The sequence below is a fragment of the Cololabis saira genome, chromosome 1 (assembly GCF_033807715.1).
Source record: "Cololabis saira isolate AMF1-May2022 chromosome 1, fColSai1.1, whole genome shotgun sequence".
In the NCBI taxonomy this organism is placed as follows: domain Eukaryota; kingdom Metazoa; phylum Chordata; class Actinopteri; order Beloniformes; family Belonidae; genus Cololabis; species Cololabis saira.
In genome coordinates this window covers 1,838,195-1,865,544 of record NC_084587.1, presented here as the reverse complement: position 1 = coordinate 1,865,544, position 27,350 = coordinate 1,838,195, and the positions used below count along the sequence as shown (strand labels likewise).

The 27,350-nt window shown below is 42.7% G+C and overlaps 1 protein-coding gene across 3 annotated transcripts in view; it reads left to right on the top strand.

Moving 5' to 3' along the window:
- Positions 1 to 27,350, top strand: part of ttbk1a (tau tubulin kinase 1a) — a 115,278-nt gene that overhangs the window by 37,930 nt on the left and 49,998 nt on the right. For all 3 annotated transcript variants that reach the window (XM_061725762.1, XM_061725672.1, XM_061725586.1), the window contains 10 exons: positions 488 to 561; positions 3,807 to 3,947; positions 8,233 to 8,337; positions 16,470 to 16,535; positions 18,015 to 18,107; positions 19,540 to 19,665; positions 20,735 to 20,892; positions 23,756 to 23,984; positions 24,724 to 24,887; positions 26,749 to 27,089. In XM_061725762.1, coding sequence (XP_061581746.1) covers positions 488 to 561; positions 3,807 to 3,947; positions 8,233 to 8,337; positions 16,470 to 16,535; positions 18,015 to 18,107; positions 19,540 to 19,665; positions 20,735 to 20,892; positions 23,756 to 23,984; positions 24,724 to 24,887; positions 26,749 to 27,089 — 1,497 coding nt within the window. The remainder of the gene's footprint in view (positions 1 to 487; positions 562 to 3,806; positions 3,948 to 8,232; positions 8,338 to 16,469; positions 16,536 to 18,014; positions 18,108 to 19,539; positions 19,666 to 20,734; positions 20,893 to 23,755; positions 23,985 to 24,723; positions 24,888 to 26,748; positions 27,090 to 27,350) is intronic.

The following is a 27,350-nucleotide window of genomic DNA, read 5'->3' as shown; positions in this document are numbered from 1 at the left end:
TAAATTCCACCATCCCCCCTGATTTATTTTTACAACTCGAGTACTGGCTACATATATACATATACACATACACACACACAAATGTTATATGAATATCAATAATAACATCCTGACAGAGGACTTAACGTTACCTGTTTTATTCCTATTTACCCGTATATATACACATATATATATATATATATATATATATATATATATATATATATATATATATATATATATATATATATATATATATATATATATATATATGTGAGTTATTACCACCTAAAATGAAAACATCTGGAACTCACAGAAGAACATGATTCATTCTGCAAAGATTGAGGTTTTTAGAGATCACTGAATCCAGATTCAGTGGGATGACGTTAGATGAATCATTTTGTGAGGATGACGTCTGCGTTTAAACGTCTGCGTTTAAACGTTTAAACGTTTAAACGTCTGCGTTTAAACGTCCTCGTCTAATCGTCTCTCGTCTCCGTCTCTGCAGGGAAGAACCACGTGTGTAAATTCATCGGCTGTGGGAGGAACGAGAAGTTCAACTACGTGGTGATGCAGCTGCAGGTGAGTCTCATCATCTCTGGGTTTAAACAGAGTCACATCATCTCTGGTTTAAACACAGAGAGTCACATCATCTCTGGTTTAAACAGAGAGTCACATCATCTCTGGTTTAAACAGAGAGTCACATCATCTCTGGTTTAAACACAGAGTCACATCATCTCTGGGTTTAAACAGAGTCACATCATCTCTGGTTTAAACACACAGAGTCACATCATCTCTGGTTTAAACAGAGAGTCACATCATCTCTGGTTTAAACAGAGAGTCACATCATCTCTGGTTTAAACACACAGAGTCACATCATCTCTGGTTTAAACAGAGAGTCACATCATCTCTGGTTTAAACAGAGAGTCACATCATCTCTGGTTTAAACAGAGAGTCACATCATCTCTGGTTTAAACAGACGCTGCAAGTAGTGGAAAAGAAATAACCAGGAAATCAAACAATTTCAGGATGGATAGAAATAGTTAGAGAAATCCATGATATGGAACAACCAACGTTCTCCCTCAGACATGAATCAGAGAAACAAGTACTGGAGGAAATGGAGACATTAATTGGATTTGGGACGACGTGTTATAAGAATTTATGGAAGAACATGATGAATGTAAATACTAGGGCTGGGGATCGGTTCAAATGTCAAGCATCGAGTTGATTCTTAAGATTCAGTAGTTCTGCTGGTTCTGCTGGTTCTGCTGGTTCTGCTGGTTCTGCTGGTTCTGCTGGTTCTGCTGGTTCTGCTGGTTCTGCTGGTTCTGGTTCTGGTTCACAACTCCTTCAACTAAGAACCAGCTGAGAACCGGTTTGTTTTCCACTAAGAGGAGTCACGTCATTACATCACTGTAAACGTCAGTCACGTCTCTGCGTGAAAGTTGCAGCAGCAACAAGGTATAATAATAATAATAATAATAATAATAATAATAATAATAATAATAATAATAATAATAATAATAATAATAATAATAATTAATAACTAAGGCGCGGTTATCTCATGCTTAAATGCTTGAGGTATCTGCTCTATCGGTGCTTTTCCACTAGTTCCTACTCAGCCCGACTCCACTCGACTCGCCCTCATTTGTTTTCAACACCAGATCAGAAGTAGGAGGTTGGAGAAGCTGCTGTGACGTATTTGATTGCGTATCTAAAGGAAGAAGAGAACAACACTAAAGATGTAGAACCTGGAGGAGATGATAGATAAAGATGGAGAACCTGGAGGAGATGATAGATAAAGATGGAGGAGATGATAGATAAAGATGGAGTAGATGATAGATAAAGATGGAGGAGATGATAGATAAAGATGGAGGAGATGATAGATAAAGATGGAGGAGATGATAGATAAAGATGGAGGAGATGATAGATAAAGATGGAGGAGATGATAGATAAAGATGTAGAACCTGGAGGAGATGATAGATAAAGATGGAGGAGATGATAGATAAAGATGTAGAACCTGGAGGAGATGAAAGATAAAGATGGAGGAGATGATAGATAAAGATGTAGAACCTGGAGGAGATGATAGATAAAGATGTAGAACCTGGATGAGATGATAGATAAAGATGGAGGAGATGATAGATAAAGATGTAGAACCTGGATGAGATGATAGATAAAGATGTAGAACCTGGATGAGATGATAGATAAAGATGTAGAACCTGGAGGAGATGATAGATAAAGATGTAGAACCTGGATGAGATGATAGATAAAGATGTAGAACCTGGAGGAGATGATAGATAAAGATGTAGAACCTGGATGAGATGATAGATAAAGATGGAGAACCTGGAGGAGATGATAGATAAAGATGGAGAACCTGGAGGAGATGAGCTTTAAACGGCAATGCTTTTTTTTTGTCTCTGCGCTGCTGAAAAGTGTATTGGTATCTGAGCAGCTATGAAGAGACAGAGTTCCTGGTAGATCTGGTGGTTCCTTATCTCCTCTAGATCTTTTTAATTCTCTCCTGGTAGATCTGGTGGTTCCTTATCTCCTCTAGATCTTTTTAATTCTCTCCTCAGCACCAGGTTTATGAACATCTGACCCTCAGAGTTGGATCATGAAACAGACTTTTTGCGTGCATTGCTTGTCGAATAAAATGAAGAATCCGTCAGAGTCTCTTTCTCTGATGTCACATCCTGATTCAGACGTCTGACTCCAACCCCCCGACCAATCGGTGGCCTGTAGTGTGATGACATCACAGCCCGACTCAGCCGCTTAGAACCTCTGCAGAATAGTTACAGAAAAGTATCTACTCTGCACGTTAGACCCCTGGTGGGAAAGAACCAAACTGAATCGAGTTGCGCTGAGTAGGTGCTGGTGGAAAAGCGCCATAAAAGACAGGTCGTCTCCTCCTCCCATGATGCTTTGCTGCATCCAGATTCATTCTTATCTGAAAATGTCTCCGTCTCCCAGTCTTGCTGTTCCGTTGGTCTTAATAACTCCTCCCCCTCCGCTTACGTAAGCGTTCTTTCCTCTAAACCGGTGGCCCGTGGTCCTCTGGTGGCCCGTGGCCCTCTGGTGGCCCGTGGCCCTCTGGTGGTCCGTGGCCCCCTGGTGGTCCGTGGCCCCCTGGTGGTCCGTGACCCTCTGGTGGTCCGTGGCCCTCTGGTGGTCCGTGGCCCTCTGGTGGTCCGTGGCCCTCTGGTGGTCCGTGGCCCCCTGGTGGTCCGTGGCCCCCTGGTGGTCCGTGACCCTCTGGTGGTCCGTGGCCCTCTGGTGGTCCGTGGCCCTCTGGTGGTCCGTGGCCCTCTGGTGGTCCGTGGCCCTCTGGTGGCCCGTGGCCCTCTGGTGGTCCGTGGCCCTCTGGTGGTCCGTGGCGGTATTGCAGGTGGTCCGTGAAATTGTAAATAAAAAACAATAATAATTTAAAAAATATATATTTATTCTTTAGACTCAATTTATTTTCCATTTACTATTCATTTGTGTGAATAATTTACCCATCCAAATTAGGTCAAATGAGTGAGTGAATTTTGTAGATTATAAGCCCTCTATTGTTCATTTTTCATTGACTATTTTTTTTTTTTTTTTTATAGTAAAAAGTGCAAATAAAAATAGACAATGATGCAAATAAATAGTCTATATACATATATATACATACTCTTATTTAAAATCAAGGTGCAAAATAAAACAAACATCCCGGGCAAGTAGATGTTTAAAATTAACTTTTCTACGACTATCTTCATTATTTGAACTGAAAGTAAACATGTATTGTAAGTTTTCTGGTGATGCTTTACATTTATCTGTATGAATGAATGAATGTGTGTCTCCAGGGCCGTAACCTGGCCGACCTGAGGAGGAGTCAGCCCCGGGGAACCTTCACCATGAGCACCACGCTGAGACTGGGGAAGCAGATCCTGGAATCCATCGAGGCCATTCACTCCGTGGGCTTCCTGCACCGAGACATCAAACCGGTACCAGTTATTATGATTTAATTATCCTGCACCGGGACATCAAACCGGTACGAGTTATTATGGTTTATTTCTGCTGCACCGAGACATCAAACCGGTACCAGTTATTATTATTTCTCCTGCACCGAGACATCAAACCGGTACGAGTCTACGACGCTCCAGTTAAAGTCTTGTTAGGGTTTAATTCTCCTGCACAGAGACATCAAACCGGTACCAGTTATTAGTTCCTGCACCGAGACATCAAACCGGTACCAGTTATTAGGGTTTATTTCTGCTGCACCGAGACATAGGGCTGGGCGATATGGACCAAAAGTCATATCTCCATATTTTCTAGCTGAATGTTGATACTCGATATATATCGATATTTTTTCTGTGCCATAATTGGGGTTTTCCCCAAAGCATTATAGCATAGCATCTCTGTTAGCATCTCTGTTAGCTTCATTTTTTTCTGATCAAACCCTTAAAAAAACAGTCAGTTTTAATACAAAGCCTCGTGCCAAATGTCACACAGGTTCCTTTATTAACAGAGGTCTGCACAATATCAAAATGTATAAAACTAATGAAATAAAAATAAACTGCTGCATATATAGAATAAAAATGCTTCTTGAATAAAATAAAACAAATAACCCTTTCCTGCATAACAATTAAATTAAAATACACTGCAATTAATACAATGTAGACAGTAACAGGCAGACTTTTCCACTGAGGTTGACAGTTGTGCAAATAACAAAACATTTGTGACAATCTCAAATAAAACATTCAAGTCAATTTGTCACAAAATAAGCTAGAAAATCATAGAATTTTTTTTTTTTTTTTTTTTTTTTTTTAAATCGATATAAAAGATATTGTCTCGTACCATATCACGTTTGAAAATATATCGATATATATATCGCCCAGCCCTACCGAGACATCAAGCCGGTACCGGTCCACACGCTGCTGCAGTAAAGTCTTGTTAGGGCCCGAGCACTTGGCAGTGCCAAGGCCCTGCTGATAATGGTTTACAGTTTAAGATTAAGATTCCCAGAATATTCTAATTTTTTGAGATATGATATTTGAGTTTTCTTAAGCTGTAAACCATGATCAGCAATATTAAAATAATAAAAGGCTTGCAATATTTCAGTTGATTTGTAATGAATCCAGAATGTATGACATTTTAGTTTTTTTAATTGCATTTCAGAAAATAAAGAACTTTATCACAATATTCTAATTTTTTGAGACAGTCCTGTAGACAATTTATGCAATTATACCTTTAAACATATTTAAAGGCAAAAACACAGCACTAGTTATTCTCGTGTCCAACAAAACATTCCTTTTTTGGGCATAAACAAAAAAATACCAAAGGTTGTAATGTAATAATGAGAAAAAAAAATCAATCTTTAGACATACGAATCGATTTTTAGGAATTAATATGAGAATCGATTTAGAATCGGAAAATCGATTTTTTTCAACACAGGCCTAGTCCCATGTTTATAAGCTGTAAAGCTGCTGAGTCAGCAACACGACTGATTGTTCTTCTTTCTCCCGTCACGTAAACCACTGGGATTCAGACCGGACAGTTTCATGACCAGGAAGCCACAAATACAAATAAATACAAATAAACTTGCCTTTCCTGGAGTGGGGCTGAGTAGGTTCTAGTGGAAAAGCGTCATTAGAGGATTTAGTTCTGAGCAGAATAGATTTGCATATAAATGAGCAGCGCTGGAACAAAGGCTGGAGGTGAAAGATGACGAGCATCGTTATATCAGAGGAGGAAACTCTGCAGAGCTCTCTGGTAGACGTTATGAACCCGTCTGAGCAAACAACCAGGAGAAATGTGGGTTTCCTTCCAGTCGGAGGTGAAACTTTGGGGCTTTCTCATGAAAAGAGGAATTTTTTTTCATTTTTGTGTGAAGCAGAAACAGTTTCCTGAGGTTTTAATAACTGAATATCACAGTAATACGACTAAGAAGACAGTTTTCCATCATGTAGGTGGTTCAAAGGAGGTGAAGTCACTGACTACGTTTCCATGCAGTCAAAACTCGGGTTATTGCTAATATTCCAGTTACTGAAACATTGGGAATATTCCGTTTACATGGTAATTAATCATTCAGGATATCTGGATCAAACCAGCGACGCACGGAGAACGTGATGACGCAATTACCGTCATTTCTGCTTCTTCTTCCTGTATCCAAATTCAAAACAAATGCTGCTTCACACAACTTTTCTCTCTCCTTCTTGTAAATCTTCTATCCCGGTACTTTCTACCATCTACAAATGCAGAAATGTTCATATCCTTCATTACATTTATGAAGTGATTAGTCTCCTCCTTGTCTTGGTTTCTCCGTGTTTATAAGAACTTCCTGGACTCAAAAGACCAGGATTCCTTGTGAACAGAACATGAGCAGAAAACAGATTCCTGTTCCGTTTGATGGGGATATTCCGTTTGGTGTTTACATGACCCAATATTCATCCCTTCCCATCTTCTGGCTCTGGAAGAAGGCGGACGCTTTTCTGCTCCTCTCCCTTATCTATCTGCCCTGCTACTGCTTTTGTTTGTCTCGTCTTCAGAGTCTCTTCTTTTCACTCCTCTGAAACTCTACAATCATGGAATTGATTAACTGGTCTCTCAGCACAATTGACCAAATTTTTGCGACAAGAAGTCAGGGGGTAAGGGAGCCCTCCTGCCCCGATGGGACATTTTTTGCTGGATACACAATGGATTCCTGGAAACATTGGAAACCGTTGTGTTTCTGTCTGTCGAGGACGTTGAAGATGCTTCATAATTGGATTTATGATAGCAGGATTTCTTCTAATTGGAGTGGGGGGTTTCCTGGTCTACCGACAAACGCGTAAGTCGGTGACAGCTGTTCTGGCTCTTTCAGAGCTGCCGGACGTGGCTGAAGGATCAAGCAAGGTGATCAACACTCAGACTTTAACGTTGGGGGAGCAAAGCTGTAAGCTGGATGCGATTCTTGAACAGAATCGCAGGCTAGCAACGGTCTTTGAGCTCATTGACAAGATGGATAAGACCTTGGAGAAGGTGGAAACTCGGCTTGGCGGGAATTGATCACAAATTGGTCTGATTGGAGTCGCCATTGATGAACCAGAGACTTAAGGCAGATGGAAAATTACTGAGTCTGTCTGTTTGTTGATTCTATAATCTGACCTTGACAGAGCGGTTTGGCCGATCGCTCTAGTCACAATCTCCCTGGTGGAATGTAAACAAGGGGCTCTGCCCCCACTAACCCTCCCCTCTCAGGAACATCTGTGGACCTGTTTCAGAACTGACCGAGCCGTCTGATAACATCAAGGACATTGGCTGAGGAGCAGCTCTGAGCAAAGTTCACGGACTTACCGCTACACACACACTTGCTGATAACCACACCCCCCTCATTCTCAACACCTTCCTCGGCCCCTCCTCTTATCCAACCCCCCCACAACACAGTCAACAGGTTTGAGAGCCGCGCCACTGGCCGCGGTGCTCACTTGGGGTACTGTGCCGGGATCCCCCCCCCACCCGCCTTCCTCACCAGTTTGTGTGAGTCTGTGCCCTGATGGGTTGTACTGGTTGTCATCTCACTGTGCTGGGACGCCAGACCAGCGTCAATAAAGCTATTCATTCATTCATTCATTCATTCGGGTTTTAAAAGGATTAACCCAGGGCTCATATTGGGGTTTTTAAAAACCCCAATATGAGCAAATTCCGGTTATTCAAAGGGGTTATTGGTGTTTACATGGCCGTGCAAAACCGGGTTATTGCTAATATTCCGGTTTTAAAAGTGTTATTGACTGCATGTAAACACAGTCAGTGTTTTACTTCCTCTTGAGCCCGGTTTCCACCGATCAGTTCGGTCCGGACAGTTATTTTGTGTGTTTCCATAAATGGTCCCGTTAAACCGAACCGTGCCGTCCCATTTTTTAATCCCCCGTTGTTCGTAGATCCATAGAAAAGGGTCATGGTACCATAAGGGGCGGAGCTAAGGGCGTTATGCGGTACAATCCGTTGATTGGCGGACAGAAACTGTCGCTACTCACGACAAAAGTAAGGCCACGTTTACACATAGCCCGGTATACTCAGTCTTTCTGACACTCAGTCTTTCTGACACTCAGTCTTTCTGACACTCAGTCTTTCTGACACTCAGTTTTTCTGCCAGAGCAACATTGATCTGTACTTGTCATGTTGAGAAATGTAATTGGTCATAAAGCTTTTAATTTAGTGGCAGAAGAAGCGGAATATTTCTCTGTGAATGCAGTGATCGAAGCCTAAAATGTCTCTCTTTGCTGACGACTCTGTGTTTTGTTCCCACAGTCGAACTTTGCGATGGGCCGTCTCCCCTCCACCTACAGGAAGTGCTACATGCTGGACTTCGGCCTGGCCCGGCAGTACACCAACACCACGGGGGAGGTCCGGCCGGTAAGAGCCGCCGCCGCCGCCGCCGCGCCGCGGCTAACTACGGGCCGCTAACTAAGGGCAGCAGGCCGAACGGCTACACCGGGACATCAGCTGGGGGACAGGAAACACTCAGGGGTCGCTTTCTGTACATCATTAAAAACAAACAAACATATATAAACATAAATATAAAAAATAAATATAAATTAAATTAAATTTTAAAAAAATCAAACATTTAACAGTGTTTAAACATTTAACAGTGTTTAAATTGTGACTTTTAGATGAAAAGCAACTAAATATATTATTAGACATGTGCATATTTTAATTTGGTAATTTGGATGGTCCTCCTCATCTGTTTTCTGGTCTGTTTTCCCTTAAAATCCAGATTTAAAACCCTCTCAGGTCTTTTATTTACAGAAGAGTATCAGGGCCATGCAGGAGAAAATGTGGTAGACGCAACTTCCGGTAGATGTAACTTCCTGAAAAAACATCAGGTAACCGTGGCCACTGTGTTCTTGCAGCAGAATCCTGACTTTCCCAGATACCTCTCCGGTCGTCCTCAGATATCTCCAGGCCAGATCCCCCCACATTTCTGCTTAACCTGGAAAGTGGAATGTTTTGGTCTCTTTATTGAAAGTTTCCTCCCGTCTGATAATCCCAGGATTGTTTGAGAGCCGTCGCTGCAGCTCCTGCAGCTCCTGCAGCTCCTGCAGCTCCTGCAGCTCCTGCAGCTCCTGCAGCTGCTGCAGCTCCTGCAGCTCCTGCAGCTCCTGCAGCTCCTGCAGCTGCTGCAGCTCCTGCAGCTCCGGCAGCAGCAGCTCCTGCAGCTCCTGCAGCTCCTGCAGCTCCGGCAGCAGCAGCTCCTGCAGCTCCTGCAGCTCCTGCAGCGACGGCAGCAGGGTGTGTTTGCTGCACTGCAGCACGTTATCAGGTTATCGCCTCCCCGTCTGCACATCTCCCCGTGTCCTGCCGGATCAATACCCTGATCGATCAGATCGTCTTACAGCAGATCCGACGCTGACGGGGAAACTGGCCGGACGTGGATCCGAGTGTCGGGGAAACGTCTGCAGATATTAGTGATCGGGAGGAGATCAGAGTTTCTCCAGGATTTATCAGCTATTTTTAGATCCTCCATTCACTCTCCCTCCTCTCCCTCCTCTCCCTCCTCTCCCTCCTCTCCTTCCTCTCCATCCTCTCCTTCCTCTCCTTCCTCTCCCTCCTCTCCATCCTCTCCTTCCTCTCCCTCCTCTCCATCCTCCCCCTCCTCTCCCTCATCCCTCCACCCTCCTCTCCCTCATCCCTCCATCCTCCTGCGGTGTTGTGTTGCAGCAGAGAGATGAATATTTGATGCTTTAGCGCGTCCCCCCCCGTTACCCATCATGCATTGTTTCCCCCTCATGAACAGCTGAGTCAGCTCTAGAGATCTGAGCAGTCGCCCCGCCCTCCTCCTCTCCTCCCCCTCATCCCTCCATCATCCCTCCATCATCCTCCCTCAGCTTCAGCATCAGCTTCAAGGGGGCCGTGCTTTGATCCGTATCATGGTCTGACGGGACGCTCCAGTCCGCCGTGAAACCGTAGCGGTCCGGTCTGAATCCAGCCGGCAGGTTTATTCCCGGTTTACGCTGGTTCTCCACGCGCAGGTCCTTTACAGAACAAGAGCTTCAGTCATGTTGCAGCTTTAATCTTATTTCATTTTTCATTTCCATTTTTTTTTTAAACAGTGCATGGAGGGAACTTGCACAGAGTTCAGCTCCCCATCAACAACTGTGATGAAATAACAAAGATAATGTACAACAAATAAGAAAGAATTATAAATATAAACGTAAAAGAAAACTCAAATATCCTATCGCAAAAAATTTGAATATTCTGGGAATCTTAATCTTAAACTGTAAACCATAATCAGCAATATTAAGATAATAAAAGGCTGTTGGACATACATTTATGAAATCAACAGGATATTTTCACATTACAGTAAAAAATATCTTTACGAAGTTTGAAGTTAATTGGACATGACATGACAAAGTTATGATTTATTTGAAAATGAGTTCATATTTTGAAAAAAGTGAGTGACAAACTTTTCCAAATATGATATGTTCGGGTGTATGATTTTTAAGTCCTGTCGAAAGGTATCTGAATCTGAAATGTAATTGTCCTAAGACAAAACCAGTGATTTTTAATGATTATTTTACCAGAAATCCAGAGTGATGTAGAATTGCAATTTCGTTCAAGTTATGACCACGATACGCGATGCAGTCAATAAGGACCTTATGACAATAATATGTGTCGATTTCATTATGGTTGGATGAACGAAACAGTAATTACAGCACATAATTTGATGAAAAAAGTATACCTGACCTTCAGTGCTCGGGCCCTAAAAATTACTATAAATCTATATATCGTCATATCTACATATAACTATAAATTAGTATATATTAATAGAGATATAGATACACAATTACTATACGTATAATACAACTAAATATATCCATTTACATACCTACATATAACATATCTATATCCATAATATACATCTATATATCTACATATATTAATAAATGTTCATATCTACAGGTTTATTCGCATCTGTATTTTGAATAGAAAGTTTCTTTGTATCTTTTTTTAAATGGTGATGTGTTTTGACTTTGTTTTAGCTCCACAGTTTCATCCGTAGGTCGACATATATAATATATATATATATATATATATATATATATATATATATATATATATATATATATATATATATATATATATATATATATATACATATATAATACAGAAGCTCTTTATTATTTGTGTTTCTGTTGAGAACTTTTAAAATTAAACTGACCCCTGAGTTTGTTCCTCCCTCTCTTTCAAAAAATATCCCCAGTATTTGTCCCGGGAATGAATTATTCTTTGCTTTGAACATTAGTTTTGTATTGAAACTGACAAGATCCAGAAATGTTATTGATTTGGATTGTAGAGATAATTGATTAGTGTGATCCCGGTCACCCTGTGGATAAATCTAGCTGGAGATCTTTCCTGCAGGAGGAGAAATACGAAACTTTCCTGCCAAACATTCAAAAGTGTGTTATAGCTTTGTTAAAGGTTTAGATGTAATCAGATTCTCTCATCATCACGGTTCATGAAAACAGAGACTGGTTTCATAAAGTTTACAATAATCGCACGTCAGTTTAAAGATTATTTAGAGATCCAACAACCGTCAGATAGTTTACAAAATATAAACGTGACGAGGGATTATTGAGATCAGTCTTCTCTTTATCCACCAGTTTAAAGGCTAAATTACTAAAACGGAGTGTTTTTTCTTCACAACTCAGGGAATGAGCTGGACGAGAAACTTTCACTTTCATTTCAGCTATTTGAGCAAAATGTTTTGTGTATTTTTTATCCCCTGCCATTATTTTTCTTTTATCAATTATTTCTGTACTTTTGGCATTTTTCTGTTTTATGTCTTTTTTATGTTTTGCTTCTGTGGTTTGAGTTTGCTCTTTTTTGTGTTTTTCAGTGTTGTTTTTGTTTTTCTTACAGTTCCTTTGGATGATTTTGATTTTGCCGTGCATGCCCCCGTTTCTGCGTCAGCTCCGTCATTTCCTGCAGATGTGAGTGTTTTCTCTGCAGACCAACCCGGGGCGGAAACACCAACCCGGGGCGGAAACACCACGGTGTTTCCATGTTTACAGCAGGAATGATCATGATGTTCATGTTTACAGCAGAAACTGGGAGGAGGAAGGATGAACGTCTGTAGCGTTAGTGAAAGGATGAACGTCTGTAGCGTTAGTGAAGGAAGGATGAACGTCTGTAGCGTTAGTGAAAGGATGAACGTCTGTAGCGTTAGTGAAAGGATGAACGTCTGTAGCGTTAGTGAAAGGATGAACGTCTGTAGCGTTAGTGAACGACACGAGACGCTGCTGAAGTCAGAGTGAAACAACAGGAACGACTGACGCAGGTTTCTACACGATGAAGCTGCTGGATACGGAAGAATATTACAGAAGAGAATCAGGGCCAGGCAGGAGGAAAATATTTGAGAGGGGAGGATTTGTTTTTATTGTGCACTTCGAGAAAAAAGTCGAAATGTCGACATTAATGTTGAAATACAATTTCACGAATAAAGTCGAAATTTCATGAATAAAGTCGAAATTTCACGAATAAAGTCGAAATTTCATGAATAAAGTCGAAATTTCATGAATAAAGTCGAAATTTCATGAATAAAGTCGAAATTTCACGAATAAAGTCGAAATTTCATGAATAAAGTTGAAATTTCATGAATAAAGTTGAAATTTCATGAATAAAGTCAAAATGTCGAGATTAATGTTGAAATACAATTTCACGAATAAAGTTGAAATTTTGTGAAAAAAGTCGAAATGTCGAGAAAAAGTCGAAATGTTGGAATGAATGTTGAAATACAATTCCGAAAAAAAGTCGAAATATGGAGATTAATATTGAAATTCAATTTCGAGAAAAAAGTCAATGTCGAGATTAATGTTGAAATACATTTTCAAGAATAAAGTCGAAATTAGGTGAATAAAGTGTAAATGTCTCCTCTCATCAAATCCAGTTAGGAGTGACTGACAGCTGCAGCAGCCGTAATTAACTAACTAACTAACTAACTAACTAACTAACTAACTAACTAACTAACTAACTAACTAACTAACTAACTTACATCCTTGGAGTGGAACGTTAACGTACGTTTCAGCTGCAGATGTGTTTCAAATCAATATCGTACATTTTGACTTTTTTCTCGAAGTGCATAATGAAAAAAAAATCTTCCTCCTCTAAAATATGACTTTATTTTTCTCCCGCCTGGCCCTGAAACTCTTCCGTAGCTGACTGACCTCAGATCTGCTTCAACGAGCTGAACTGACCAGCAGAGTTGGTTAAATCCTCCTCTCGGCTCCAGTTTCCGTCTGAAGCTTCACGTTGATTCATTTTATTTTTATCGGCCAAAATTACACAATCAGGCCAGAAGCGCTGGAATCTGGGCCGAGGTCGTTGCGTCACGTCGGGAAAGACGAGAGGTTAGACGGTCCCTGAACTGCTACAGCAAACCGTTTTAACATTTAATGGCTGAGTTTAACTCTCCGTAATTCACATTGCAGATTTCTACAACTGCATTGTGACTATAGTAGTAATTACATTGTGACTAGTCAGAATTGTTATTCAAGATATCTATAACGTCATTTTGACTAGTCAAAACTCTGATTCAAGATATCTGTAGTTACATTTTGACTGGGCAGAATGGAAGTTAAAGATATCTCCAATTTGAGATATATCTAATTAAAATTCATTTCAAGATATCTATAACTTGATTACAGATATCTACAATTAATTATCCGTAATTCCATATTTGAGATATTTACAACGTCATTTTGACTCGTCATAATTCCAGTTTGAGATATCTACTACTTTGTTCTGACTAGTCAAAACTTAATTGAAGATATCTAAAAAGGACCATGTAGAATTCTTGAATTGAGGGGAATTAAAGATATCTTGAACTGAAATTATGACTATAGTCAGAATTAAATTGTAGATATCTGAAACTGTAATTGCAGCTAGTCGTAATTCAGTTGCAAATATCCGGAATTCACATTGCGTATATATAATTTCGTCATTTGTCCTGGGCAGAATGTCGTTGTGGATATCTGAAATGACAATTGTGGACAGGAAGAATGTAATTATAGATATCTGAAATGCTCTTTTTGACTAGGAGGAATTGAATTGGGGATATTTGCAACAAATATCCAGTCTGGCTGTTAAATATTAAAACGGCTTGAGCTACCGTGTCCGGTCAGTTTGATCCGAACAGGGAATAAGGTTTGAACATATTCTAAAAAACCTTTTCTAAAACCCTTGAACCGGCTTCACTCTGACTTTAAACAGTTGTTCAAGACAAAATCTTGTTTTTAAACGGAAACATCCAATCATTTGCTGCTAGTTTTTCTTTTTTGTCACAGCGGACCAAATCCTTTATTCCTCATTATTTAACAACAATTCCGATTTGTTCTGTGGTGTTTTCAGGCTGTTGACAATTGATGGTTTAATCTTAAATTAAATTAATCTTAAATTTTGGACATTTAGACCCAACGCACACCAATGGCCACATGCGTGTTCTTGTTGGAGCATCACACTCAGGTTTGAGCTTCTGCTCTCGTTGCCGTTTGGTCCTTAGTTGGTTATTTTTGGTCATAAGTTCATCTGTTTCCAGCAGAACCATCAGTCTCAGCCACGACGGCACATTTATCTAAGTTCCGTAAAGTTCGTAAAATGAATAGAATTGTAGTGGAAAAGAAACCGGGCCAAGTAGAGATGAGTAGGTTCTGGTGGAAAAACGCCATAAGAGACAGAGCCGGGACCGAATCGCCGCACAGACACGTTGGGTAGAAGTAGAAGCCTCATGGAGCCGAGATTAAAACCAACAGAGACGGTTACAGAACTCCCAGTGACTCCTTAACCGTCTCTCTTTCCTGCTGGACTTCATCCCAGAATGCAGCAGAAGTAACAGCCAAAGAGAGTAAAAGATAAAGTTTTGATACCGGTTTGATTCTAGTCTGGTAAAAGTTCTCCCTGACTGGTGGTACGTATGTTCGTCCGGTACGGGGCTAGAACAGTCTCATAATTCACAAATGCACACGCCGATCCACAAATGTCCAGGACAAAATTCACAAATGCACAGAACAATTCACACGTGCGTAGGACAAGATACACAAATGTATTTTTGATGCTACACACAAATATAACCTGATTTACAAAAGTTTTTTTTTGTCTGTGAGCGGCGCTGGATTTGCGTGTGACTCCACCAACTGGAAATATTGAATCACTTTTCTAAGCGAACGGCGCGACGCAGCTCAAACAGCAGGTGTATCCGCCCCTTTAATCTGATTGGTTTACGAGTAAATCGTCCCCCACGTGGGGTGCGCTCTTATGATTGGCTGAAACAGAGGAAGATATCTGATTTGTTGCAGATCCTTCCGTGTTAAAAAAAAAATTTTGTGGATCGAGTCACGTCAGGGGAATCTCAGGCCCCGTTTCCACGTAGCAAACACGGTGGGGTTTTCATGCGTTTTGGCCGTTCGTTTACACGAAAACGAAGCTCAAAGTCTCCAAAAACGATCATTTCTGAAAACTCAGACCAAAGTGGAGATTTGCAAAAACTCAGTTTTAACGTTTGCTTGTAAACGGAGAGAAACGGAGATTTATTCTTCAGAACGTCACATTATGAGACAGAAACGTCACCAGCGTCATGAGTGACACCTGTGTTTACAATTTGTTTGTAACCGTCAATATTTTCTTGTATTTTACCTGTTTTATATTTTAAAGTCACACTTAAAAGTAACTCCACTTCTCTGTCACTCCAAACCAAAGACTCTCGTTCCGTCTTGGAAGTAACTGGCAGTCAAGGCTGATTTATGGTTCTGCGTTACACCAACGCAGAGCTACGGCGTAGGCTACGCGGCGACGCGCACCGTACGTACGTAGGCTACGCCGTCGATTTAACGTGGAACCATATTATTCAGGCTTCACACGTGTCATTTGTTGATGTTTTTTTCCAGGATTCTGATTGGCTAGCATGACTTTATCTTCTCGTTACACTGCCCCCTGCAGGTTTGGCTGCTCATAGCACCTTAACAGCGTATTTATCCGGGTTCGTGTAAACGAGGATATTTTTCAAAACGTAGAGGGGGAAATATCCGTTTTTGTAAATACCCGGCTATGTGGAAACGTGGCCTCAAAAGTCACACGCAAATCCAGCGCAGCTCACAGACAAAAACACGTTTGTAAATCAGGTTATATTTGTGTGTGCATCAAAAATAAATTTGTGTATCTATCCTACGCACGTGTGAATCGGTCTGTGCATTTGTGAATCGGTCTGTGCATTTGTGAATCGGTCTGTGCATTTGTGAATTATAAGACTGTTCTAGCTCCATAGTCCGGTGGCTGGAACAGATCAAATCCAGACTTTACCTCCGATATTCTGAAGAAACAGATATTCAGAAGAGCCGATGTAAACAGATCCCAGCCCCGAGAAAACAGGATAATTATCTTCAAAAACTTGTTATCCAGCGGTGGGTTGTGGGTTGTGGGGAGGAGCCGGCGTTATCGGGACTAACCTGTCTCTGTTGGCGTTAGCGGGGACTAACCTGTCTCTGTCTGTCCAGCCGAGGACGGTGGCCGGATTCAGAGGGACGGTCCGCTACGCTTCAGTCAACGCCCACAAAAACAAGGTCAGTGTCGTCTTTGCCGGATGGAAACGAGCCGACAATCTGCAACTGTGCCGTTTCTGACTGATTGTTTGTTTTGTTTCTTTTATTGTTTGCACTCGTAAAAAGGAACATTACACTACGGAAGAGTATTAGGGCCAGGCAGGAGAAAAATAATAATAATATTTTAGAGGAGGAAGATTTTTTTTTCATTATGCACTTTGAGAAAAAAGTCGAAATTTTGAGAATGAAGTCGAAATGTCGAGATTAATATTGAAGTACAATTTCGAGAAAAAAGTCGAAATGTATTTCAACTTTATTCTTGAAATTTCAACTTTATTCTCGAAATTTCGACTTTTTTCACAAAATTTCGACTATTCACAAAATTTTGACCTTTTTCACAAAATTTTGACTTTTTTCACGGTAATTTCAACTTTATTCTTGAAATTGTATTTCAACGTTATTCTCGAAATTTCAACTTTATTCACGAAATTTTGACTTTATTCTCAAAATTTTGACTTTTTTCACGAAATTTCAACTTTATTCTCGAAATTTCAACTTTATTCACGAAATTTTTCGACTTTGTTCTTGAAATTTTGACTTTATTCTCGAAATTTCGACTTTATTCACGAAATTTCGACTTTATTCACGAAATTTTGACTTTTTTCACGAAATTTCGACTTTATTCTTGAAATTTTACCTTTTTTCACTAAATTTCGACTTTATTCACGAAATTTCGACTTTATTCTTGAAATTGTATTTCAACATTAATGAGAGAAAAATCTTCCTCCTCTAAAATATTTTTCTCCTGTATGGCCCTAATTCTCTTCCGTATTACACAGAGGAAAAAAATTAAGAAAAGATGAGCAGGAGAAGGTTATAAAAACCTGAAAGGCTTATAAGCGATAGTAAGCAATAGTTTAACCATATAAGCACAATACATAGGCCTATAGGGTATAACTGATAACTCGGAGTTATACGATACTTCAGAATACAATTAAATAGTTTAGAAATATATCTGAATAATGGTGAATGAAAAACAGATCATCTATAGAAAAAATCTATAAGCTTTTTTTCAGCTTTCTTTTGAATGCAGATAATGTTGAGCCTGTTTCACTTAGATGTTTTAAACTGTTCCACAGCACAACCCCTTGATACGTAAATGAACATGTAGCCACTGCGGTTCTACAGAAGGGGATAAACAAATCATTCTTCTTGTGGAGTATTTTTACTGACGTTCGGACTGGAATCTTCCAGAACTACTGATCTAAAGCTCAGCTGGCAATTCTTTCACTGGAAAGTTTCAGATGACAAACATCACAACACTTATTTTATATATCTGCGCTTTTTTAACCTACTTGTTGTTTTTACTTTAATTGTTTTGCACTGATCCCAGGAGATTTGAGTTAATTAATGTATTATGACAATAAAAGCTGTTCAGTTCAGTTCAGTCCAGTTCATTCCAGTTCAGTTCAGCTCAGTGTTTTCTTGTTCCTCCTCCAGGAAATGGGTCGCCATGACGACCTGTGGTCGTTGTTCTACATGCTGGTGGAGTTTGCTGCTGGACAGTTGCCGTGGAGGAAAATCAAAGACAAGGTCAGTGATTTCACCTGAAACAGAAACAGAAACACCCGCCTCCATTCACACCCGGGCCGTCACCATAGCAACGGAGATGCAGGGCCGTCACCATAGCAATGGGGATGCAGGGCCGTCACCATAGCAACGGGGATGCGGGGCAGGGCCGTCACCATAGCAACGGAGACGCAGGGCCGTCACCATAGCAACGGAGACGCAGGGCCGTCACCATAGCAACGGAGATACAGGGCCGTCACCATAGCAACGGAGATACAGGGCCGTCACCATAGCAACGGAGATGCAGGGCCGTCACCATAGCAACGGAGATGCAGGGCCGTCACCATAGCAACGGAGATGCAGGGCCGTCACCATAGCAACGGAGATACAGGGCCGTCACCATAGCAACGGGGACGCAGGGCCGTCACCATAGCAACGGGGATGCGGGGCCGTCACCATAGCAACGGAGATGCAGGGCCGTCACCATAGCAACGGAGATGCAGGGCCGTCACCATAGGAACGGAGATGCAGGGCCGTCACCATAGCAACGGAGACGCAGGGCCGTCACCATAGCAACGGGGATGCGGGGCCGTCACCATAGCAACGGGGATGCGGGGCCGTCACCATAGCAACGGAGACGCAGGGCCGTCACCATAGCAACGGGGACGCAGGGCCGTCACCATAGCAACGGAGATGCAGGGCCGTCACCATAGCAACGGACACGCAGGGCCGTCACCATAGCAACGGGGATGCGGGGCAGGGCCGTCACCATAGCAACGGAGATGCAGGGCCGTCACCATAGCAACGGACACGCAGGGCCGTCACCATAGCAACGGAGACGCAGGACCGTTTTTCAAGTCGGAATTAATTATTCCCAATTAAATAATTCCGAATTAAACTATTTTTTCCTTCGGGTTTACATGGAAGGTTTCAGTTTATGGAACAATCTGGATACAAAAGTTAAGAATGCAAATCAAACATCACATTTAAAAAAATAATAACAGCCAGTTTGATGAAGAAATATCATGATAATTGTTAAGTTAGGTGGATTTTCTTTTTTCTCTCTCTCTCTCTCTTTTTAGCACCATTGTCATATTTTTTCTTTGAATCAAAAAAGAATACGACTATATGTGTTTGACGACAGCTATTTGGTGTTATTTTATAACTTTGTTGTAGTTTTGGTTTAGTTTTTTGTTTTTTTGTTTTTTTTATTACATAATTTGTAATTAGTTTTTTTATTATTACATTAATTGAAATTTGATTTCTTAGGAAAAATCGACAGATAAAATAAGCTTAGTCTTCTTTCTGTTCCCTTTCATTCAAGGAAAGAGATTTGTTGTAATTGTATTGAACTGCTTTGTTTTTCTTTTAATGAATGAAATAAAGAATAGAAATGAATACCTTTGTGAATAAAGCTTTAATAAGAGAAATAACTGTGTTTTTTCTCCGTCTGCAGGAGCAAGTGGGTCAGATTAAGGAGCGGTTCGATCATCGGATGCTGCTCAAACACATGCCCCAGGATTTCAGTGTCTTCCTGGATCATGTTCTCACGCTGGATTACTACACAAAACCGGATTACCAGGTACAGAACCAGAACCAGAACCAGACCAGACTAGCAGGTACCGGTCTGGGGTCCGGGGTCTGGGGGTCGGGGTCCCGTTTAGTCCAGGTTTAGGCCACGTTTACACATAGTATTTACAAAAACTGATATTTCTACGTTTTGAAAAATCCCATCATTTCCAGGAACCTGCATAAATAGCTGTTAAGGTGCTATGAGCAGCCAAACCTACAGGGGGCAGTGTAACGAGAAGATCATCATAGTCATAAAATCTCCACTTTGGCGAGTGTTTTGTGTCTTTGAGCTTCTTTTCGTATAAACCGGGGATCAGCAACCCGCGGCTCTTTAGCGCCGCCCTAGTGGCTCCTGGAGCTTTTTCAAAAATGTTTGACCTTTTTTTTTCCCTTTGTCTTCTTTTTTTCCCATTTTTTCTTCTTTTTTTCTTTTTTTCTTTTTTTTCTTCTTTTCTTCCTTTTTCCTTTCCTTTTTAATCTCGACATTTCGATTTTTTTCTTGACATTTTGACTTTTTTCTCGACATTGAATTTTTTCTCAACATTTCGCCTTTCACCATTTGCCTTCATTCTAAGGTTTATACAAGACTTTACATTTTTGCGGCTGCAGACATATTTTGTTTTTTGTGTTTTTGGTCCAATATGGCTCTAAAACATTTTGGGTTGCCGAGCCCTGGTTTAAACGAATGGCCAAAACGCATGAAAACACCAGCGTTTTTGCTACGTGGAAACGGGGCCTTAGTTTAGTCCAGGTTTGGTTTAATCCAGGTTGGGGGCGGGGCCTTGGGGGCGGAGTCTCAGGGCCTCCATGTTCCCGGTTCAGGGGCGGGGTCTTGGGGGCAGAGTCTCAGGGCCTCCATGTTCCCGGTTCAGGGGCGGGGTCCTGGGGGCGGGGTCTCAGGGCTCAGGGGGGGCGGAGTCTCAGGGCTCAGGGGGGCGGAGCCTCAGGGCCTCCATGTTCCCGGATCAGGGGCGGGGTCTTGGGGGCGGAGTCTCAGGGCCTCCATGTTCCCGGGTCAGGGGCGGAGTCTCAGGGCCTCCCTGTTCCCGGGTCACCAGTTCTGTTCTGTTCTGTTGCAGCTGCTGATGTCGGTGTTTGAGAACAGCATGAAGGAGAGAATCATCACGGAGAACGAGCCCTTCGACTGGGAGAAGGCAGGAAGTGATGTCACGCTGTCCACCAGCGCCTCCACCGTGCAGCCGCAGTGCAACACCCGGCCCACGGCGGCCATGGTGGGGTGAGGACCGGCCCGCCGTCCAGAACCGAGGCAGAACAGAGCTACATATAATACAACCCAGATACATATAATTGCGTGTCATCAGCATAAGAATGATATTGAATATTATGATGGACCCAAGTGGTAACATATACACATTGAAAAGTAGGGGACCTAGAATTGACCCTTGTGGGACTCCATATTGAATGCTGACATTATCAGATCATAGCTGCCGACCGAAATAGAGAAAGATCTACCACTCAAGCCTGGATTATGGTTCTGCGTTAAAGTTACGGCGCACGCGCGCAGGCCTGTAGTTCTCAACAGCGAATGGATCAAGGTTATTCTTTTTTATCAATGGTGTTATAATTAGGTTTGTCACGGTCAGAATTTTTTAACTCCCGATCACTTCAGTTCTACTGGTACATCTGGTACTACTGGTACTACTGGTACACCTGGTACTACTGGTACTACTGGTACACCTGGTACTACTGGTACTACTGGTACTACTAGTACTACTGGTACTGGTCTACTCCCACGGCCTGGTGGATGGGTGGAGGAGGATACACGCAGTGTGCATCCTCCTCCACACATCCACCAGGCCGTGGGAGTGGATTAGTAGTACCAGTAGTACCAGGTGTAACAGTAGTACCAGGTGTACTGCCTGCAGTCTGCGTGCATCCTCCTCCACACATCCACCAGGCCGTGGGAGTGGAACAGTAGTACCAGTAGTACCAGGTGTACCAGTAGTAAAAGTAGTACCAATAGTACCATGTGTACCAGTAGTACGAGTAGTACCGGTATTACCAGTAGTACTAGTAGTACCAGTATTACCAGTATTACCAGTAGTACCAGTAGTCCATGTAGTACCAGGTGTACTGCCTGCAGTCTGTGTGCATCCTCCTCCACACATACACCAGGCTGTGGGAGTGGAACAGTAGTACCAGGTGTATCAGTAGTACCAGTAGTACCAGTAGTACTAGGTGTACCAGTAGTACCAGGTGTAACAGTAGTACCAGGTGTACTGCCTGCAGTCTGCGTGCATCCTCCTCCACACATCCACCAGGCCTTGGGAGAGGAACAGTAGTACCAGTTTTACCAGGTGTACCAGTGGTACCAGTAGTACCAGGTGTACCAGTCTTACCAGTATTACCAGGTGTACCCGTAGTACCAGTAGTACCAGGTTTACTCCCTGCAGTCTGCGTGTATCCTCCTCCACACATCCACCAGGCCGTGGGAGTAGACCAGTAGTACCTGTACTACCAGTATTACCAGAAGTCCCAGTAGTACCATGTGTACCATTAGTACCAGTAGTACCAGGTGTACCAGTAGAGCTCAAGTGATCGGGAGTTAAAAAATTCTGACCGTGACAAACCTAATTATAACACCATTGATAAAAAAGAATAACCTTGATCCATTCGCTGTTGAGAACTACAGCGAATTCCCAATTTTTCCCGATCCGATCGCTTTTTTTGGCTCCCGATACATTTCCGATACTTTTTCCCGATCAGATACATTTTGGCAATGAATTAAAAAAAAAAAGAAAAAGAGGACTAAAACTAAATGATCCCAAGTTTCTTTTCTTGTCCATTGGAGAACAACATGGACATATATTTCAACAAAGATTATCAGCTCTGGTGCCACAAAATGGAAAAACATGAAATTGTACACTAAAACAAAAAGTGCAGAATAATGCAATAACAAAAAATAAACTAGAAAATGTCAGGATATTTTGATATGGGCATGCCCTACTGCCCATCCGTCCCCTCTTGCTGCTTTGGTTTGGGGCTGTAGTGTTTGTGTTTGGGGGGTTCTATGTCAGTTTTAGGTGTTTACGGTTGTATTGCATTCATTCCTGTGCTCCCAATAGTTATTAATGGCGTGCGCCTTTTGGCATCTAGCGTCCCCACGGTAACGCTTGACTGAGAAAAGTAATGCCCATCGAGGCACGATGGAGACGCATCTAACGGTGTATGCCATGCATGGGTGCATGTTCCGGTTCAGGCTACGTTAACGGATAGGTTTTTTTTTCACCATGGTAAAAAACCCCATCCAAATGAATGGAGCCATTTGGCCTGGATTTTGACATAAAATTTCCTTAAATCACAGCTTCATGAAATTTGAATATGTTGAAGTTCATAGCGTGCCGAGTCGGGAAACATTTGAACGATGTCTCTACGATAATCTGTTGCCTAGCAACAAGCGTCCAAAATCAAATGTGTGTGAAAGTTTGAACGATGTCTCTACGATAAAGTCCGGCCAAGCAATAAGCATGCGAATTTTCGCCTTTTTTTTGCTTTCTGGCGTCCCCACGGTAACACTTTTGACTGAGAAAAGTAATGCCCATCGAGGCACGATGGAGACGCATCCAACGATGTATGGCATGCATGGGTGCACATTGCGGTTCGGGCCGTATAAACAGACGAAAAAAAGTGCGGAATAATAAGAAAAGGGAAACCTTTTCTGTATACCATTATATCGCCTTCATTTTCATGTTTTTCCTCATTTTTTCGGGCGTGTTTTATTTTTTGGGGATTTTTTTTTCCACATCAGAGCGGGGTCATGCTGTACACCCGCTGGTGAGACGTGGGACTTTTGCGACTTTAGCTTGTTAGCAAAATGCTAGCAACATTGCCCTTTGGGCCATTCTGGACGATTGCAATATGGTCATGCCACTACTTGGCATGCCCATAATAAATTTAACTTCAAAAGAGGTAGTTGAATGACATCCAGTCAAACTCACAAACACAAGAAAATTAAAATACTTTTTGGCTTAACCTTAGCGCAACATTCTGAATGGATGAATGAAGAGCAGCAGCTTAACTTAGACAACTTAACAGTTCTAACGTCTCCGTGACGACTGCTAACGTCTCTGCTTCCGCAGGGCCATCGTGACGCCGGGCCCCGGTGACCCCCAGAGGGAGAACACGGACGACGTGCTGCAGGACGAGCACCTGAGCGACCAGGAGAACGCCCCGCCGGGCCCCCCGGCCCCCCCGGGGCCCCCCGGCCGGGCCCCTGCCGAGGCCCCGCCGCAGCACCCCGGGGAGCCGGGCGAGGCCTGGGAGGACACGGACTTCAACCGCAACCGGCTCAGGATCAGCCTCAACAAGGTCCAGAGTTAGCTCCGCCTAGGGCTGGGCGATATGGACCAAAAGTCATATCTCGATATTTTCTAGCTCAATGGCGATACTCGATATATATCGATATTTTTTCTGTGCCATAATTGGGGTTTCCCCCAAAGCATTATAGCATAGCATCTCTGTTAGCATCTCTGTTAGCTTCATTTTTTTCTGAGGCAAACCCTTAAAAAAACAGTCAGTTTTAATACAAAAACTCGTGCCAAATGTCACACAGGTTCCTTTATTAACAGAGGTCTGCACAATATCAAAATGTATAAAACAAATGAAATAAAAATAAACTGCCTGCATATATAGAATAAAAATGCTTCTTGAATAAAATAAAACAAATATCCCTTTCCTGCATAACAATTAAATTAAAATACACTGTAATTAATACAATGTAGACAGTAACAGGCAGACTTTTCCACTGAGGTTGACAGTTGTGCAAATAACAAAACATTTGTGCAAATCTCAAATAAAACATTCAAGTCAATTTGTCACAAAATAAGCTATATCAAAAAAAAAAAAATTTAAATCGATATAAACGATATTGTCTCGTACCATATCGCGTTTGAAAATATATTGATATATATTAAACTCTTGATATATCGCCCAGCCCTAGCTCCGCCCACTCGTCATTGCTGAGTTTGATGGTTTATGTGAAGTGATCGTGGCTCTAACCGCCGTGTTTGTGTCTGTAATCCCGGTGTCTAACCCTCTCCCTCTCCAGGGCCAGGAGGACGAGCCGGGCCGAGGGGTGTGTCCGGTGTCTCCGGTTCGAGCCCCGGAGTCGCCCAACGGTCAGGGCCGGTCTCTCCGGTACCGCCGGGTCAACAGCCCGGAATCAGACCGGCTGTCTGCGGCTGAGGGCCGGAACGACGGCTACGGCCAGAGGTAACGGGCAGTGGTGGACAGTAACGGAGTAAATTTACTTGAGTACTGTACTTAAGTACATATCCAGAGGATTTGTACTTTACTTGAGTATTAGATTTCTTTGGTACTTATTACTCTTACTTGAATACATTTCCAAGACAAATATTTGTACTTTTACTCAAGTAAATTTCTAGGAAAGCTGAAAAGTACTCGTTACTTTCAGGTCTGCTTTTTTCTTCTTCCCTAAAATCCTATTGGACACAAGCTGTTTTTGTCAAAGGAGGAGACCTATCACAGTGCACGCTCTCCACTGGGATGTACGTAAAGCGGAAATACGTCAAGCCTCCTCAAAACCATACCGCCAAAGTAGCCTGCGTTTGTCAAGACAGAGCCGCAACAAGTCAAGACATAGCAATGGCTACGAGTTAAAAAGTTAAAGAGTTAAAGAGTTAATTCTCAGAAACAAGAGTTAAAAGATCCTTAAATTAATTTCGAAAAAATATAGTAATTTACTGATGTGGAAAATAAGAAATTTACTCTTACTCTTACTTTTACTTAAAGTAAATTTAAAAGCATTTACTTTTGGATACTTAAGTACCTCTAAAAGCAGGTACTTTTCTACTCTTACTCAAGTAATATTTTGACTGAGCTACTTTTACTTGTAACAGAGTAAATTTTGACCAGTAGTATTTGTACTCTTACTCAAGTACTGGGGTCGAGTACTCTGTCCACCTCTGGTAACGGGGGAGGGGGGGGGTCCAGAACCAGATCTGAGAGTCCAGAACCAGATCTGAGAGTCCACAACCAGGTCTTAGGGTGCTTTCAAACCTGTGGCCCGTTTGTTTTGTTCCGATTCAGGGGCTAAATCGATACAGTTGTTTCGTTTCTCGTTCGTGGGGTTTGTGTTCACAAGTCTGTACCGTTTCAAAGCTGTTAACAACTGCCATGAACCAACTGTTCTCTCATTGGTCAGAAATGAACGTGGGAGGAGTTTCCTCTTCCGTACCCCGGGAAAAACAACAAGCTCCTTTCACAGAGAGGGCGCAAAGCGCAGACCGCGAGAGGCCGCCTGCCGCAGGGTTAGCGCTGCGCAAACCCTGCCCCAATTGAACATTTTTAAATTTCCCCGTGCCGCGCTGGGACGACGTCTCGGCACGTCCAATAGGAGAGAAGGGGGCGGAGTCTCAGTACCGACTCTTCTCCTTGCGCTGATTCTTCTCCTTGCGCCGCGGTCGCACATACACAAGAATGGAGTTGTGTCGGTTGCTGTGTGGATTATGTTCTCACTACAAATAAAAAAAAATGCACCGGTCCAGGTCTGGAATGGAATCGGGCCGAGACCACCTCTCCTAGGAGATCTCGGCTCGCTTGTTTTGTGCCGCATCCAAGCGCGATTGCTGTGTTCACATGTCCCAAATGATCCAATCTTTAGGGGGAAACGCTCCCTGTTCCGGAACAACTGCTCCAAACGGGACAGAGGTGAAAGCAGCCTTAGAATCCAGAACCCACATCTAAGAGTCCGTCTGTTATCCCAAGTTTAGACTTGTCTTACGTCCCTAACGTCCTAAAGTCGAAATGTCGAGAAAAAAGTCGAAATTTTGAGAATAAAGTTGACATTTTGAGAATAAAGTCAAAATTTCATGAATAAAGTCGAAATTTCGTGAATAAAGTCGAAATTTCGAGAATAGAGTCGAAATTTTTATTCTCGAAATTTCGAGAATAAAGTCGAAATTTCGAGAATAAAGTTGAAATACATTTCGACTTTTTTCTCAACATTTCCACTTTTTTCCCGACATTTCCGTAGTGTAATGTTCCTTTTTACGAGTGCAAGCAATAAAACAAACGTGTGGTGTTGAAGCTAACTCCGTCTCCGTGTCTCCAGGTCCCGCATGGACATCCTCGGGTCTCCGTCCCGCCACGTGTATTCGTCCCAGCCGGCCCAGATGTTGTCCGTGGACCCCGGTTTCCGCGGCGACCGGCAGGCCAGCGGCCGGCAGGAGGTGTCGGTGGCGTCGGTGGACCAGGAGGCGCACAGCAACGCCTTCATCCGCTCGGTGCCGCTGGCCGAGGAGGAAGACTTCGACAGCAAGGAGTGGGTGATCATCGACAAGGAGGCGGAGCTGCGAGACTTCCACCCCACCACGTCGGCCACCACCGACGAGGAGCCGGAGGAGCTCCGGCCGCTGGAGGAGACGGAGGAGAGACGGAGGCTCCGGGCCGCAGGTACGAGCCCCGGGTCACAGTCAGGGTTCACATCTGTAGCAACCTCGTGCTACCGGGGTTCAACCGACAGGGAAAGAGGACACGGGGTTTTGTGGAGAAATTGTGGTTATTCCCGACTGGCAAGACAGCTCCGGAGGCCGCCCCCTGGGCCGGGCCGACCGGAGAGACAGTTCGGGGGGGGGGGGGGGTCGCCCTCGGGGCCGGGCTGACCGGCGAGACTGTTCGGGGGGTCGCCCTGTTGGGTCCCTGAATCAACATAAC